Source organism: Echinops telfairi, unplaced genomic scaffold, assembly GCF_000313985.2.
Source record: "Echinops telfairi isolate 266 unplaced genomic scaffold, ASM31398v2 ScPeMD7_7409;HRSCAF=8447, whole genome shotgun sequence".
Taxonomy (NCBI): Eukaryota; Metazoa; Chordata; class Mammalia; order Afrosoricida; family Tenrecidae; genus Echinops; species Echinops telfairi.
This window is the reverse complement of record NW_022111309.1, coordinates 10166698-10181216: the sequence shown is the minus strand read 5'-3', so window position 1 is coordinate 10181216 and position 14519 is coordinate 10166698. Positions and strand designations below refer to the sequence as shown.

Below are 14519 nucleotides of genomic sequence, written 5' to 3'. Positions count from 1 at the left end.
TCTGTTAGTTGTTCATTCCTATTTGTTTAAGTCCCTTGACCATAAGAGAACTTTCAAGTATGCCTGTTTCTGACCCTGGGTGATTGACGACGAAGACTGGCCCCTCTGTCCCCAGCATCATTGCCTTTAAAACTCTAATAGCCCATAACCACCCTGGAGCTACAAATGAAGCTTACATAATGTTGTGATTGGTGGTGTGCAGATATGGCAGAAGGAATATGTGTCACCGGGCGGGGAAAGTGCCCACTTTTGAAGAAAGAAGATTGTGCCCTCAAGCGCAAGGCACCTAATAATTTAGGAAGGTGTAGTCTAAAAAGTCTACAAAAAGGCTGAAAACTGGAAGGACACAGCTTTGGAAGGTAGACTGTACCGGATTCAGTCCTGGAGCTTATTAGTTGAGGTTTCTACGTCCTCAGTCAATTATAATAGCATTGCAAGGACTTCTCAGAGGGGTCTTTCAAGGGTTAGAACTACTGGATGAATGTAAGGATCTAGCCTAGGGCCTGATAAAGATTCTCAATATGCCCGTGGCCTCCTACTTTGACAAAGATGGCCATGGAGTGAGGTGTCCAAGACATGGCAGAGGAAGCAATTTAAGAATAAAATGCCTCTCCATGGTCACTGTGGTGCAGTCATTAAAATTCTCAACTGCTAACCAAAATGTCAGCGGTTCAAGTCCACCAACCACTTCATGGGAGAACAATATGGCAAGCTGTTTCTGTAAGGATTTGTACAGCCTTGGACACAGCTAGGGTGAAGCTCTCCTGTCCTGTAGGGTAGCAATGAGTCTGAACTGATGCAACAGAAATTATGTGTTCTCTTTAGTGTCCTTTGGGAGACTGGGGACACAGGGCTCCAGGGACAGGAAGATACGGTTACTGAATAGCTCAACACACCCAGAACATGGAAAACCTGAGAACCAGGGTGGGATTCAATCCCTCCCTTTATGTTACAGATCAGAAGGCAGAGACTAGAGACCTGAAGTCATTTCCAGCCCCCCTGCTCCACAGAGATGGGCCCAAGGTTACACTCTGGAAGGCCATCATTGGTTGTATAGGATCTTGTCCAAGGTTTGCTAGGAAGGGAAGTTAGGAATATAATGTTGCCAATTCCCATGCCATAAGGCCTCTTTTACCCCTTATTTCCTCCCCGACCTGCTTGCCCCAGAGAAGCGTAGCATCTGTGCTGTGGGGTTTCTGAGCAGGCCAGACACTCTCCGCGGCGCCTTCTCTCTCGAGCAAGCCTGCGTCCTGGCTTCTGAGCGGCAGCATCCTAGACTGCAGCCACCGTCGCTGTCAGGTGCCAGGCCCGTCACCCTTTTGTTCCAAGTTAGCTCTTTTTCTCTGATGTACTACTATTACTGATAAGAAAGCCAGCTAGCCATATAAGACTGCACACCTTCTCACTACAGTGTATTAAAGTGTTTCTATCACATATACCTACTGGGGTGAGCTGCAGGGAAGCATTGGGGTCTTGAGAGGTAGCTGCCACATCTGTGTCCTAAAGCCACTCTTTGCCTCTGGCCAATAGAGAGGTAGGTGGGACCAAGGGGTTGCAGCTCCTGCTGGTACCTTACAAGAGGGCAAGTAGGAGGTGGTCTTGGGGGGTGGGGGGGCAATGATGATCATTACTGAAGTCTAGAACATTAGGAACAATGTCTTCCTCTTTCCCCTTCCTACAAACAGGGAAACGGAGGCTTAGCTCACTCACTGCCATTGAGTTCATTCGAAATCCTAGTGACCCCAATGGACAGAGTAGAACTGCTCCCGTGGGTTTACAAAATGGTTCGCCAAGCAAAGATTAACCTCTACACTGCCAGGGCTCCTTAGACTCAGTAACTCGTAATGGAAGCAGAAAGCCTCCTCTTTCTTCTCTGGAGCACCTGGTGGCTTCAAACTGCTGACCTTGTGGTTAGCAGTCCTCCACATAATCCACTCTGCCCCCAGGGCTCCTAAACTGAGGTTTCAAGAAGTAACGTGATTTAGCCACTATCACACAACTTGTGAACTCTTTCCAATACACTCGCAGCTTATGTGCATGGGGGAAAGAAGACCGAAAGATTCTTCTCTTTCTCCTCCCAGGGCTACTGAAAGAAGCCCTTCTACCTTTCTCAAAATTCATTCCTTCTCTGTCTTCTGCAGAACATACGTTATACTTGAATCCAAGACAAGTAACACCAGCTGGAAGAGTCAGGCATCGGGCAGAGTGGATGAGAAGATCATGCTCGCTCCTCACCACGCCCCCACTACACACACCATCCCCACAAGGCAAAGTAGAACATAGGGCTTACACCACACATTGTCCTTGACTCATGGTGACCCTACAGAGCAAACCAGAACCGCCCCTGTAGGACTCTGAGATGTAACTATTATGGGAGTAGAAAACCTGGGCTTTTGAACTGCCAGCCTAACGCGTAACCACTACACCACCAGGGCTCCATTAAAGTGATTTCTTTCTTTCTTTCTCTTTTTTACTTCACTGTTAACAACAAAGAACACTGATGCTTGGTTTGAACGCTTTAAGCTCCAAAATGTGGCCTTGAAAATCCACTCATCATTCTAAGCGGAAGTGCCTCTTCTTGGCCCCAGACAAGAGGGACTTGTGATATGACCCACAGGCTTCCTTTGAGTACCCCCTGCAGGATGCCGCCTCTAAAGATACCATTGTAGCCTAGTTCCTTAGAAACCTACTAGCATGGATCGCAAGCTTCTGAATTCAATTGCCTGATGTTCCTGTGCACACGGAATTGTGATTACCCTGGGCAAAGCCAGCCAGCCTGCTCCTTCAGCCACTGCCTAGAGTGAAATGCACCCGACTTTACATTCAAGTTCAAGTCCAACAAACATTCATTTATCAAGTAGCTGCTGCTATCAGAGCTTAGGTTCTTGGGTTGTACCAGCAGTTTGTGCTGGACTGTGGACCTAAAGGTTGATAGATTGAATCCACCCAGAAGCACAATGTGATGCTAAAACACAACATCATCAATTTATAGAAAGCAAGCTTATTGGTCAAACAGAGACTGGTGGAACCTGTAAGACTATATTGCTCTGACTCATGCTTCCGGGCTGGAAGTGAGCTCGGCCCTGGCTCAATGTTAAGATGAAAGCCAAGAACTCTCTTTGGAGTGGTTGTGCTCTCTATAGCACGTGGACTGGACGTGCCATGAGCTGGAATGGACTCCATGGTAACAGATTGTTTATGTCCGATCATTGGTGGCATAGTGGGTTACACCCTGAGCTGCTGCTCCCTGCAAGGTCAGCGGTTTGAATCCAACAGCTGCTCCAAGACTTTCTGCCCTCATAAAGATTTAGAGTCCGAAAAGCCCAAAGGGGCAGTTCTACTCTGTCCTAAAGGGTCACTATGAGTCAGAATTGATGCCCTGGTAGTGGGTGGCTATGGAGTTTTATTTTTTCGTTGTTAAGTTTGTAAATCATCGTATGATCCTTTTCTGCCAACACCACTGTTACTTTTGGGGTAGCTTCAGTGAGAAATGCGACTATTCTGAGAGTGGTTGCAGGGGGACCCTTGGGGAGGGAAAGCAAGCTAGGTTTATCCCCCGCTTCCGGCCTCCAGGAACGCAGGTAGACTAGACCCGAGGGAGAGCGTGTGGACATTCTGGAAGACAGACTCGTTTCCCTTCTCAGGTAAAAACTGCAAGTTTGCCCTTCCCAAGACGTTGACATTCAATCCAGTGCAAAAACAAAAACCTGAAACTTGTCATTGGCGTGCTAACAGATTATGTCTCCCTCCTCCTGTATGTCTGCCCCCTTCCAGAGCTGACGTGGTAATAAATGGCTCCTCATCACCAGCTGTGGTTGACAGAAGTAATGAAAGCATGAAGCACAACCTCCAGCCAGGCTCATCCAAATGGAGACACAACCAGACACTCTCTCTGAGGATCAGGTACTGGTAATTACCTCGAGGACAAGGGGCTCTCTTGGCCCTGATCAACACCAGCTGCAAATTGCCGCTCGCCCCTGGTGAAAAAAAGGCAGGGCAGAAAGAGAATGTTTACCTCCCGCGGAGGCAGTTTTCATCTGTAAAATGATCGAGTGGAAATGAAAACCTGAAGCCAGTCCAGCCACCCAGCAGGTGTCTGCAGCAGCTCTGGCTGCAGAGGTGGGAAGGCACCCCACTGAGGGACTGGGCCCAGAGAGCATGGGGCTCCAGTCAGCAGCATGGAGGACTGGGCGAGGGGCCCACAGGTGGCCCCTCCCAGAAGGAGTGCCCTTCCCTGGGCTGCCTGACAGATATTGAGACCCTTTATGTGCTGGGGTGGGAAGGGCAAAGTGAATCACACCTATTAGGCAGGGAGACAGACTAAGCAAACTCAGGATGGTGTTGTGTGATATGTATGTACATTAAGGAATATTGCATCTTATCAATCGGGGGAAATAAAGAAGTAATGATGAGTCCGGATGGTGTAGGGGTAATGCATTAGACTGCCACCCGCAAGGTCAGCAGTTCAAAACCACCAACCTCACCTCCTCGGGAGAAAGACGGGGCGCCCTGCTCCTGCAAAGAGTTACAGTCTCCAAAACTCACAGGGGCAGTTCTACCCTGTCCTCTGGCATCACCGTGAGTCGATATCAACTCAATGGCAGTGAGTTTGGAAGGGTTTTGTTGTTGTTGTTGTTTTTAAAGAGATAATACTGAGGGTTTTGTAAGAGGTCAGAGAGAGCTGACCAGGAGAGCTTCATCAGGAGCCAGGAGATTTGAAGGTTAGGAGTTTGCCAGGTACAACACAAGGTGTGAGCAGCGTGGTGTCTGCTCAGCGCTTGGAGCAGAAGGCGGGTTGGAGAGGTGATGAGAGGGGTGTGATGGGCGGAGCAGATGGTGGAAGGCTCTCAAGGCCGGCCTTTCTTAAGCTGTCCCTGTGCAGAGGAGGACGAGGGAGAACTGCTGGCCCCAATCACCCAAGTGTCACTAGACAGAGCAAAGAGTCCAGCTAGGTGTACTGTCCAAATGATGGTGCCCCCACGCCCTAGGTTTTGAGGCTTAGTTTGGGGACCTATGGGGCTGTAGGGAATAGAGGAGTGTGATTTTGGAGCTGAAAAGGAACTGATTCTGTGCCCCCCACCCCCCTACCCCCCATTCTGCAAGCTGCCACCTATTTTTCTCTCCTCTCTGAGACCCTGCGTGCGGGTCCTAATAGCAACAGCCCTGCATTACTGACACCCGTAATTGGGGCACCATACAGTCCTGAGGTCACCTGTAACCAGCTGCTAGGGCTGTCATAGCAAACTACCACACACCTGGTGAGTTAACACAACAGAACATTTTCTCACACATTGCCAGAGGCCAGAAAGCCAAATGCAAAGTGTCAGTAGGATTACCTCGCACTCCGAAGGCTCTAGTGGAGAATTCTGCCTTGGTTCTTATTGCTTGAGGTTCCAGGCTTCCCTTGGCTTGTAGCCACCTAAGGCTCTCTTCACATGCCCTTCTCCTCTGTGTTTGTGTCTCTATTTTACAAAGACCCTTGCCATTGGATTTAGGACTTACCGGGTAATCCAGGATGATCTCACCTCAAGATCCTCAGTGTAATTATATCTTAAAAGGTACTTTTTCCAAATGAGGTCCCATGCACAGGACTTAGAGGTGAGGAGGTAGACATGTCTCTCTGGGGGTCCTATTCAATCCACAACAACACCTGTTGGTGAAATCCTCCTGAGCAAGCTCCTCTGCGCCCCATGGCCCCAGTCTTTCTTGTGCCACTGGGGAGAGAACCTGGCCTCCGCTCAAAGACTCATAGACTGTTCTCCATAATGGGCTGGCCAAAGGAAAGGCTCCTCAGCGGGAACACTTTGCTTTCACCCAAGGGGGAAAGGAATTTCTTTCAACCTCAGTCAATTAATCGCTATAATTATTCACAATAAAAGATTCTGTGAGTGGTTTGGAAAGATGTTTAATCATTGATAGTAATTTCTCATAATTAGTTAGAAATTAATTCACTCACAGAAGTGTTTATTTATGAGTTTTCTGGGGACTCTCTTTGCTTTTAAGTACTACGGGGTAAGTACTTGCATGAGAGTCTTAGCAATTTGCAAACGGCAGCAATTTGTTGAGGTGTTTAATTCCTCGTAAGGCCCAGTAAATAAAAACAATGCTTGTGTTTTCCACCAGGAGGTAAGAATTTGTCAGCAAGGGTTGCTTTCACTGCATGATAGCAAGAGATCCAGGTCCCTGACCGAGAGGCGCAGGTGGGAGAAGATGGCAGGGCCTGCAGGAGTTCTGACTGCCCCTTGGCCACACAAGAGACTCACTCCCAGCTCTGGACACACACAGTCCCTTGGGAAGCTTAGCCCTAGAGGCATTGAGGCATTCATTCATGGCTCAGCGGTACAATTCTCACTTTCCATGCAGGAGACCCAGGTTCGATTCCTGGCCAATGCACCTCATGGATAGATACTGTTCAGCCGTCAGTGGAGACTCCGTGTACCATTATGATGTTAAGCACGTTTCCCGGGGATTTGCAGACTAAAGCCCTATAAGAAGAAAAGCCTAGTAATCTACGGAGGGCAGGGGGAGGGGTGGAACAGCCAACGCAAACCCCGAGTAGTTGAGTGTGTGGACCTGTGGGGTACACCACAGGCTGCGGACCTCTCAGACGCCAGTGTTACCATCTGTTCCTGGAGGGTGTCATCTTATAACTCTTCCCATTTATAAAATACCTGGGGATTCTGTCCTCCAGAGCTGTGGGGAGGGGGTCCACCCGCACTTCATCCTTTCTAGGAAGAGGCCCATTGCAGAAAGTGAAAGATGGTTCGTTTGATCTACGTATCAGATTTCTTTCTCTCACCTAGATCAGTTCTGAATTGATCTGAAATTCTTTGGAATGATTGACACCGTTCTCTATTGACCACCTCTCAGTGGCTTTGTAAAAACATGTCTTCACAGCAAAAGCTGCCTTTTAGGTCCGTGAGGCTCCTGGTGGCCATCCCGTACTTTTGGGTTTGGGTCACATTTCCCTGGTGATCTTGGGAGGAGACCCGCATTCTGCTGATCCCACTCCACCTCACCTTTGCACCTTGCTGGAGGATTTGAGAATGTTCCCCTTAAGTCGACAACACTCTAAAGCCTAGCGAGCCCTCTTTAGATCACATTTGTTCAGAAATATCTCAAAGGAACTCTTTTCTGTGGGATCGAGGAGCCTACCCTAGTCACAGGGTGGGGGACACACTTCACCAATGGGCCAGCTCACAGGACAGTGGGCCACATGCTCCCTCTCTCAAGCACAGCGCCCTCATACCCTGCCTTGGGGACGGTCCCTTTGCTCAGAGAGAGAGTCCATGAGAGAACCTGTATCAGCGAGGAATGAGGGACAGACTGTCCCGGGTCCCTCTTCCTAGTTCAAGGCTTCCTGGCCAATGATGATCAGAATCCACCCACTTGAGGGGGGGAGGGGTGATGTAGGGTGAGCAGCTAGCTGCCCCATTGACCCCAAGACTGAAGGACTTCTTGGAATGTGGGACTTGGCGTTCTAAAACGAAGGCAGTTCGCGGATAAAGTAGGAGGGTTGGCTATCCCTTTTTCTGGGGCCTTCTGTGCGGAGCTCACCTCACACCTCATGGAATCATTTCCCAAGGCCGTGTTCACCTCTGTAGGAAAAGGACGTAACCACGGCAACCAACGCTGCCCCCTTTTTGACAATTGCTGCCTGAAAGCCACTCTCTGAGGGCATCTGGGCTCTTTGCTGTTGGCAGGGCAAGAGGCGGACAGGGGAAGCTGGCGCAGCCAGAGGGCACCTGCCAACAGGGAGGCATTGTACTCATGTGCGCTTGGTTTTTGTAGGAAACAAATCTTAAAGTTCTTGGATGCTGAGAAGGACATTTCTGTCCTCAAGGGGACCCTGAAACCCGGAGATATTATTCATTACATCTTCGACCGAGACAGCACAATGAACGTCTCCCAGAACCTCTACGAGCTCCTCCCCCGGACCTCTCCACTGAAGAACAGGCACTTCCAGACATGCGCCATCGTGGGCAACTCGGGGGTCCTGCTGAACAGCAGCTGCGGGCAGGAGATCGACAGGCACAGCTTCGTCATCAGGTAACTGTGACGAGTGCTTTGGCCCCAAAGGGGCAGGGTGTATTTAAACTGAGTGTTGGCGTTGGCCCAACAGAGCGAAGCAAGAACACTGCTCAGGTTCTTACCCCCTGAGCAGCTGTTCTCAACCTTGCATTCGAGTTCTTGGGGAGTACTTAAAAGGCCCAATGCTCGGGCTGCACCTCAGACTAATGAAGTCAACCTGTGTGAGTCTGGGTACTTTAGAGAAGCAAATCCACAGGAACTCATGTATAAGAGAGAGTTTTATATAAAGGTTAAGTGCGCACCAAGAAAACATCCCAACCCAGTGCTGCCCAAGCCAAGTCCAACATTAACCTATTAACCCATGTCCAACACCAATCCACCAAGTCCTCCATCTCACAAAACACACTATGACACCGACTGCAGGAGGAAAGCCGAATCAGTGAGTGTGTAAACATCTCACTGCTGGCAGGGGTCCCCACTCGGCTGCTCCAGCACCCAGGGCTGCATGGGGGTAGGCCCATGTGGCTTCTCCTTGGGGACGTCTTACAGGAAGGAAGTCAGCCTTGCCAGCTGAAGCAGGAAACTGCTAAGACAGCTGCACCCTGGTCCGACCATCACAAAGTAAGAGACCAGAGAACTCCAAAGGCGCAGCTCACCGAGCCATATATCTCTCCGCCCTTCAAGTAACCCCACATGTGTTTATCGGCCAGGTTGGCATAATAAACTAACTCACAACCCATAGGGGCGAGTAATCTAGGCAGCCCGGGAGATCCCAGCTCCGGTTAAGATCTGAAGCAGAGGGACGCATGCTGGGACTCTCCACCTTTTTTGTTCTCTTTTGAATAAAGTTACATCGGAACACAGCCACATCCATTTCGTCGTGGATTGTCGGCAACGGCTGCTAGAATCACTGAGTGTTGCAAATCAAAGGTTGGAGCTTCCAGTCGATCCATGGTTGCCTCAGGAGACCGGTTTGGCCATCTACATCCAAAATATCAACCATTGAAAGTCTTATGGAGTGCAGTGCTACTTTCACACACGTGGGGTCACCATGCATCAGAATTCAGACAGTGTCCGCAGTGACACTTGCTACTTTCACACTGGTCCAGGTGCCCTGGTGTTGTAGTGGGATGCGTTGGGGTGTGATCACATGGTCAGCAGTTTGAAACCACCAGCAGGTCCGAGAGAGAAAGACTGGACTTTCTACTCCCGCAAACAGTTACAGTCTCAGAAACCCACAAGTGAGTCAGCATTGCCTCGGTGGCAATGAGTTTTACGCTGTGACAGCAGATGGAGTAATAGCAACAAAGAGACCAAGTCATCAGAAAAGCCTATGGTTGTTGTTTTTAATCATGTTATTAGGGCTCATACAACTCTTATCACAATCCATCCATCCATTGTGTCAAGCACATTTGTACATTTGTTGCCACCATCATTCTCAAAACATTTGCTTTCTACTTGAGCCTAGCCTACCATTTTTATTATGATTTTCTACAGGAAATAAAAAAGTTTGCCAAGCCCTGACCTACAGCCTGGTATTGAAGATTAGTAAGAAAATCCTCTTAGTCTGTTCATTGTTGGTGGTCCAAATTTGTGAAGTGGTGCCTTTCAAGCATTTTTATTTTGCCGTGGTCAAAATCCGAGACGAGCCCGGGAGACGGAGAAACTTGGACTTTGCACTTGACTGTTGTTCCCGCACACATCAGCCCTTGTTTTTCCGTCACCGGAGCCATTTGAACACGGGTATTCAGGGTCCTGACACCTGACTCCAGTGTGGTCAGGCTTGGAAACAAGGCCTTGCTGTTTCCTGGTCAAGAAGTAGGACACACAGAAAGAGCCTCGGGTCTCGCTCAGCTTCCAGCCCCGCTGAGACACACACCCAGTCTCACATTTCTATCGGGACAGTGCCCACCACAATGAGCACCTTGTCCTGGGGCTTTGGGCAGTGGCCTTGTCCTAAACCTCTCCGAGCTTGGGCGTGGGAAGCTAGATCTACAGGTGGAAGGAAGGACCGCTGTATTTGAGAAGTTCTCTCCTTGGCATTTCTGGTCCCCCTTTCTCCGTATGTGTGGTGGACGTATGTGTGGTGGGCGTGTCACCAAGGTGTGGGAGCCACAGCCTTGCTCTTCAGAGTGCGGTCTGCAGATCCAGAGAGGTGGCACGCCCTGGGACCTTGGTAGAAATACAGAGACTCGGGCCCTACCTCAGATCTGAGGAATTTGCATCTTCCTAAGCCAAGTGATTTGTATATATGTTAATATTTGAGGAGCACTGGGCTTGAGCTTTGTGCAACCTTCCTATTGAATGACCTTGAAGCCAGTTAGGTATAAGGATTAGACACCGGGCAAAATTGGCATCGGGATGGGGTCAGGATTGAGGGCAGCCTTTCAGACCTAGTGTTCCACAGACAGCCACACCTCTTGTGACAATTCATCTCTGTCAACAGTGAGCCTTCTGAGCTTCACTGGGCTCAGCTCTCAGAAGATGCAGAGGGAACAGTAAATTCTGGCCAACGGGTTGTGTTGTATTTCAGACACTTACACAGCACGTGTGAAGGCTGAAGTCCGGCCTCAGCTCTGCCACCCAGGCCATGTGTCTGAGAGTGGTCACTCCCCTTTCTGGGCCTCAGTTTCATCCTCTGTAAAATGAGTGACCTGAACTAACTGGGTTCGTGGGCATCTTATTCATTGCTTCTCAAATACAGTGGTCCTTCTAGCTGTAGAAATTGTTCTCCGCACATGGTTCTCCCAGGTCCCTGTGTCTCTGGGCAGACCAGAGTGGTCTCTTGGGATAAGGTGAAGCCATCCCACCAGGACAGATCCCACATTGGATGCGAGGGACACCTGACTGCTTTGCCCATCTGAACCAGCTCTCAGACTTCTTCCATCCTGGGGACCCTTCCAGGCCCTCACACTTGGCAATAATTTCCCAGCCAGAGCCCCGCTCAAAGAATAAGCCGCTGTACACATTCACCTAAACCACAATGAAATGTTCTAAAAGGCTTTGTCGTTGCGTGATGTTGTGGGCAGTAACACAAACACTCAGTGCCAGTGGCATTGAAGAACAGAAGGCTAAAAGTTCAGCTTAGCCTCCGTTCAGGAGGCGAGAAGTCCGAATCCGGTGTCAGCCACATCAAGCCCTTCCTCGCCACTCCTCCCCGGTGTTTCTTTGTTTTTCGGCTTGTAGACATGGTGTCTGCAAGTCTGGGTATGCCTCTGTGGCTCGTCTGCTATTCTTCTGATTTAGCAGTGACGACATTTAGAGCCCACTCTCCTGGGGTATGCTCTCATTCATGTAATTACAACCATTAAAAATATATATTTCCACATTCACAAGCACAAGGGCCAGGAACTCAACACATTTTGGGGACATACAATCACAATGCCACCTGGAATACCTTTCTCATCTCCTTGGTCTCTCAACGCAGGCACTCTTTGCCAACCCCTGTGTCTTGTCCTTCCCTGTCAACTCCCAGACTCTCATGTCTCCAGACTAGAGTTTTGTGTCCTCCCCTGGGCCAAGGCCCTGCCCTTCAGAGACCCCCACGATGGTCCAGCATGCTGGCCATGACACCCCAGACTCAGGCTCTGCTGCGGGCTTTTAAGGTAGCACCATCCCGCTGCAACGTTTACCCACAGCCAGGACCAGCAAGGCTAGGGTAGCAATGGTGTGTCTTGGTGGGGGATTACCGTAAAATAATGAGAAGGCTTGAATCCTGGTGTCTCGCTCACTAGCTGGCAGGGTCTCGGGTTCCTTATCTGTAAAATGACGTTGATTAGGACTGGGTCAAATTCACCAAAATTAGCTCATTGCCATCGAGTAGATTGCTACTCATAATGCCCCCGTGGAACTGCCCCTGTGGGTCGTGGTCACTAGAACTCTTCATGGGAGTAGAAAGCCTCATCTTTCTCCCAAGGAGCAATAGAGGTTTTGAACCACCAACCTTGCGGTTAGCACCCCAATGTGTATAGCACCCACTATACCCCCAACGCTGCTAGGTCAGGATGAGAGAAGGCCACATACCAGGTGCTCAGTAAATGTTAGTCTCCTTCCTGATTATTCTGCTTTCTCTCTTCAACAGCCGAGGCTGTAAAATCCTTCCTTATAAACAGGGGGAAGTGGTTCTAGTCTGAGCTTGGCATTTGGTATTGACCTTTGACCTCCGGTCTTCACATCTCTAGTCTCTGTCCTCCATACACTTAGACGGATTTCTCAGACATGTAGCTTCACTGGTGGAGGTGCTTGTCCCTGAGCGATCCTCCCTGAAGTTCACAGGATGCCCCTCAGCACCCCTGCTGCCCCTCCAGGTCCAGCAGATCGCCCCGGTGTGCATATCCAGAAAGGTGAGAGGGTGCTCCCCTAAGCAGATCTCTGGGACCACAGAGCTGCCAGCCTAGGGTCCTGGCTGGTTCAGCAAGAGCGTGTTGTGGCATCCTACCTTGCCCTCCCCCACCCCGTTCCTTCCCCTTGGAATGTCCTCCTTCTGTTGATCTGTGGCCAGAGGGCAAATCTCACACATCACTCATGCCGCAGCTTCCTCTGGGGCTCCGGATGGCCCTCCTAACCAGGACCCTGACACTCAGGTCCTTTGACATCTCCCCCTGCCCAGCTTGCCAGCCCACCCCTCTGCCTCCCCCAAATGGCCGTGCTGCCTCACACTTCTATGCCTGTACACACATCATCTGCACCTAATGCACCATAGTGTGGCATTTCCTGAAATGGCCTGACTTAGCTAAGGAACCTGTGAAACTAATATCAGTCCTAAACTCAGGTGTTGAATCCGAATCTCCAAGTGAGGAGTCTGGGAAATCCAAACAAGCTGCTGTCATTGGTCTGGCATATTGGAAAGGAGTTCCGATGGTGCAGTGGGTGAAGTGGCGGCCGGGCTGCTAAGGGCAAGGTCTGTGGTTCAAACCTACCAACTACTTCGTGGGAGAAAGACGAGGCTGCCCGCGCCCATCACTATTTACAGTCTCTGAGGCCCTCGGGAGCAGGTCTGCTCTGTCCTAAAGGGCTGGTGGGAGTCAGAATTGACTGGGTGGCAGAATTTGGTTGGGTGGACCTACTGGAGATGGACTTGCCTCTTGTAGGCTGTCTACTAATGGACCCCTGCTCGTTCCCCCTTCCAGACTTCCCTCATCGGTCACGACCTCTGAGAGGACCACCTGGCACCCCTCCTTTCCCATAATAATGATGATAATTGTTGCCATTTATTGAGTACTGACTGTGGCCCATCTCTGCTCTAAGTATTGAGTATGTAATGGCTCTTTATTCCTGCAAGAGAGATGCAGTTATGATATTCATTATAGCCACATACAAAAAAAACCTGTTGTAGCTAGTTATAATAGAGATATAGGTGAGTAGGTAGGTAGACATCTTGTAGCTAAAAGGAAACACAGAGAGGTTGAGCAAGTTGCCCACAATCACACAGGTAGACAGTAACAGAGAAGAGTTTTCAACTCTGACACCGGCCCAGGGTATCGCCCTGTGCTCCGAGGGTTTATGTGTTTCTTTTCTCCTCTCCTGACTCTGGAATTCCAGAACACAAGCGTTTTACAGACCCAGGAACTAGGAATAAAGTAGGAGCCCAGCAACTGTGGACGGCAGGAGAAAGGGGAGGAGGATGAGAGAGGGAGCCCGTGAGGGCAGCAAGATGCTCTGAGACTTTCGCGATGCAGAGGAAGAGGAAAAGGCAGGGACGGCATCCCCACTTCCTCAAAGGGACCCCGTTGCCTTTTTCTCTGACAGGTGCAACTTGGCCCCAGTGCAGGAGTACGCCCGGGATGTGGGGCTCAAGACAGACCTGGTAACCATGAACCCATCAGTCATCCAGCGGGCCTTTGAGGACTTGGTCAATGCCACGTGGCGGGAGAAGCTGCTGCAGCGTCTGCACAGCCTCAACGGCAGCATCCTGTGGATCCCCGCCTTCATGGCCAGGGGCGGCAAGGAGCGCGTGGAGTGGGTCAACGAGCTCATCCTCAAGCACCGGGTTAACGTGCGTACTGCGTACCCCTCCCTGCGCCTGCTGCATGCCGTCCGCGGGTGAGTGTCCCAGAGCCTTGGTGTGCAGCAGCGCTTTGTGGATGCCTTTCCAGCCCAGCCCCACCACCCCTTCCTTCGCTGGGCAGCCTAAGGGGTCCCCTGACTTTTCTGAGCCTTGGGGGGGTGGGGGTGGGGGGAGGCCAGTGGGTTTCATCAGGCATCCCAGTTTTGACTAGTGTATCAAGCCTGCCTGGACAGCTGTGTTGAGAAAGATCCTGAGGCCGTGCCCAAGCTCCTTGGGAACAGGTGTTATAAGAGTAAAAAGAGAGAGGAAGGTAGATGGTGGCTAGTGTGTTACCTATCTGTCCACCCAGGTAAGTGATTTCTAAGAAATAGACTCAGGGTTGGATGGACCTGGCTTCAAATACCTCCAAATAGAAGTCACCCTGAAGTTCTCTCCATCTGTTTGCACAGTAAAGTAGGGGAAGTGTTCACAACACCACAGG

At 50.3% G+C, this 14519-nt stretch overlaps 1 protein-coding gene across 2 annotated transcripts in view; it reads left to right on the top strand.

Annotated features, from left to right (window-relative positions):
* ST8SIA2 (ST8 alpha-N-acetyl-neuraminide alpha-2,8-sialyltransferase 2) overlaps positions 1-14519 on the top strand; it is an 88420-nt gene that overhangs the window by 56890 nt on the left and 17011 nt on the right. For both annotated transcript variants that reach the window (XM_004709864.2, XM_004709863.2), the window contains 3 exons: positions 3775-3903; positions 7792-8049; positions 13780-14073. In XM_004709864.2, coding sequence (XP_004709921.1) covers positions 3775-3903; positions 7792-8049; positions 13780-14073 — 681 coding nt within the window. The remainder of the gene's footprint in view (positions 1-3774; positions 3904-7791; positions 8050-13779; positions 14074-14519) is intronic.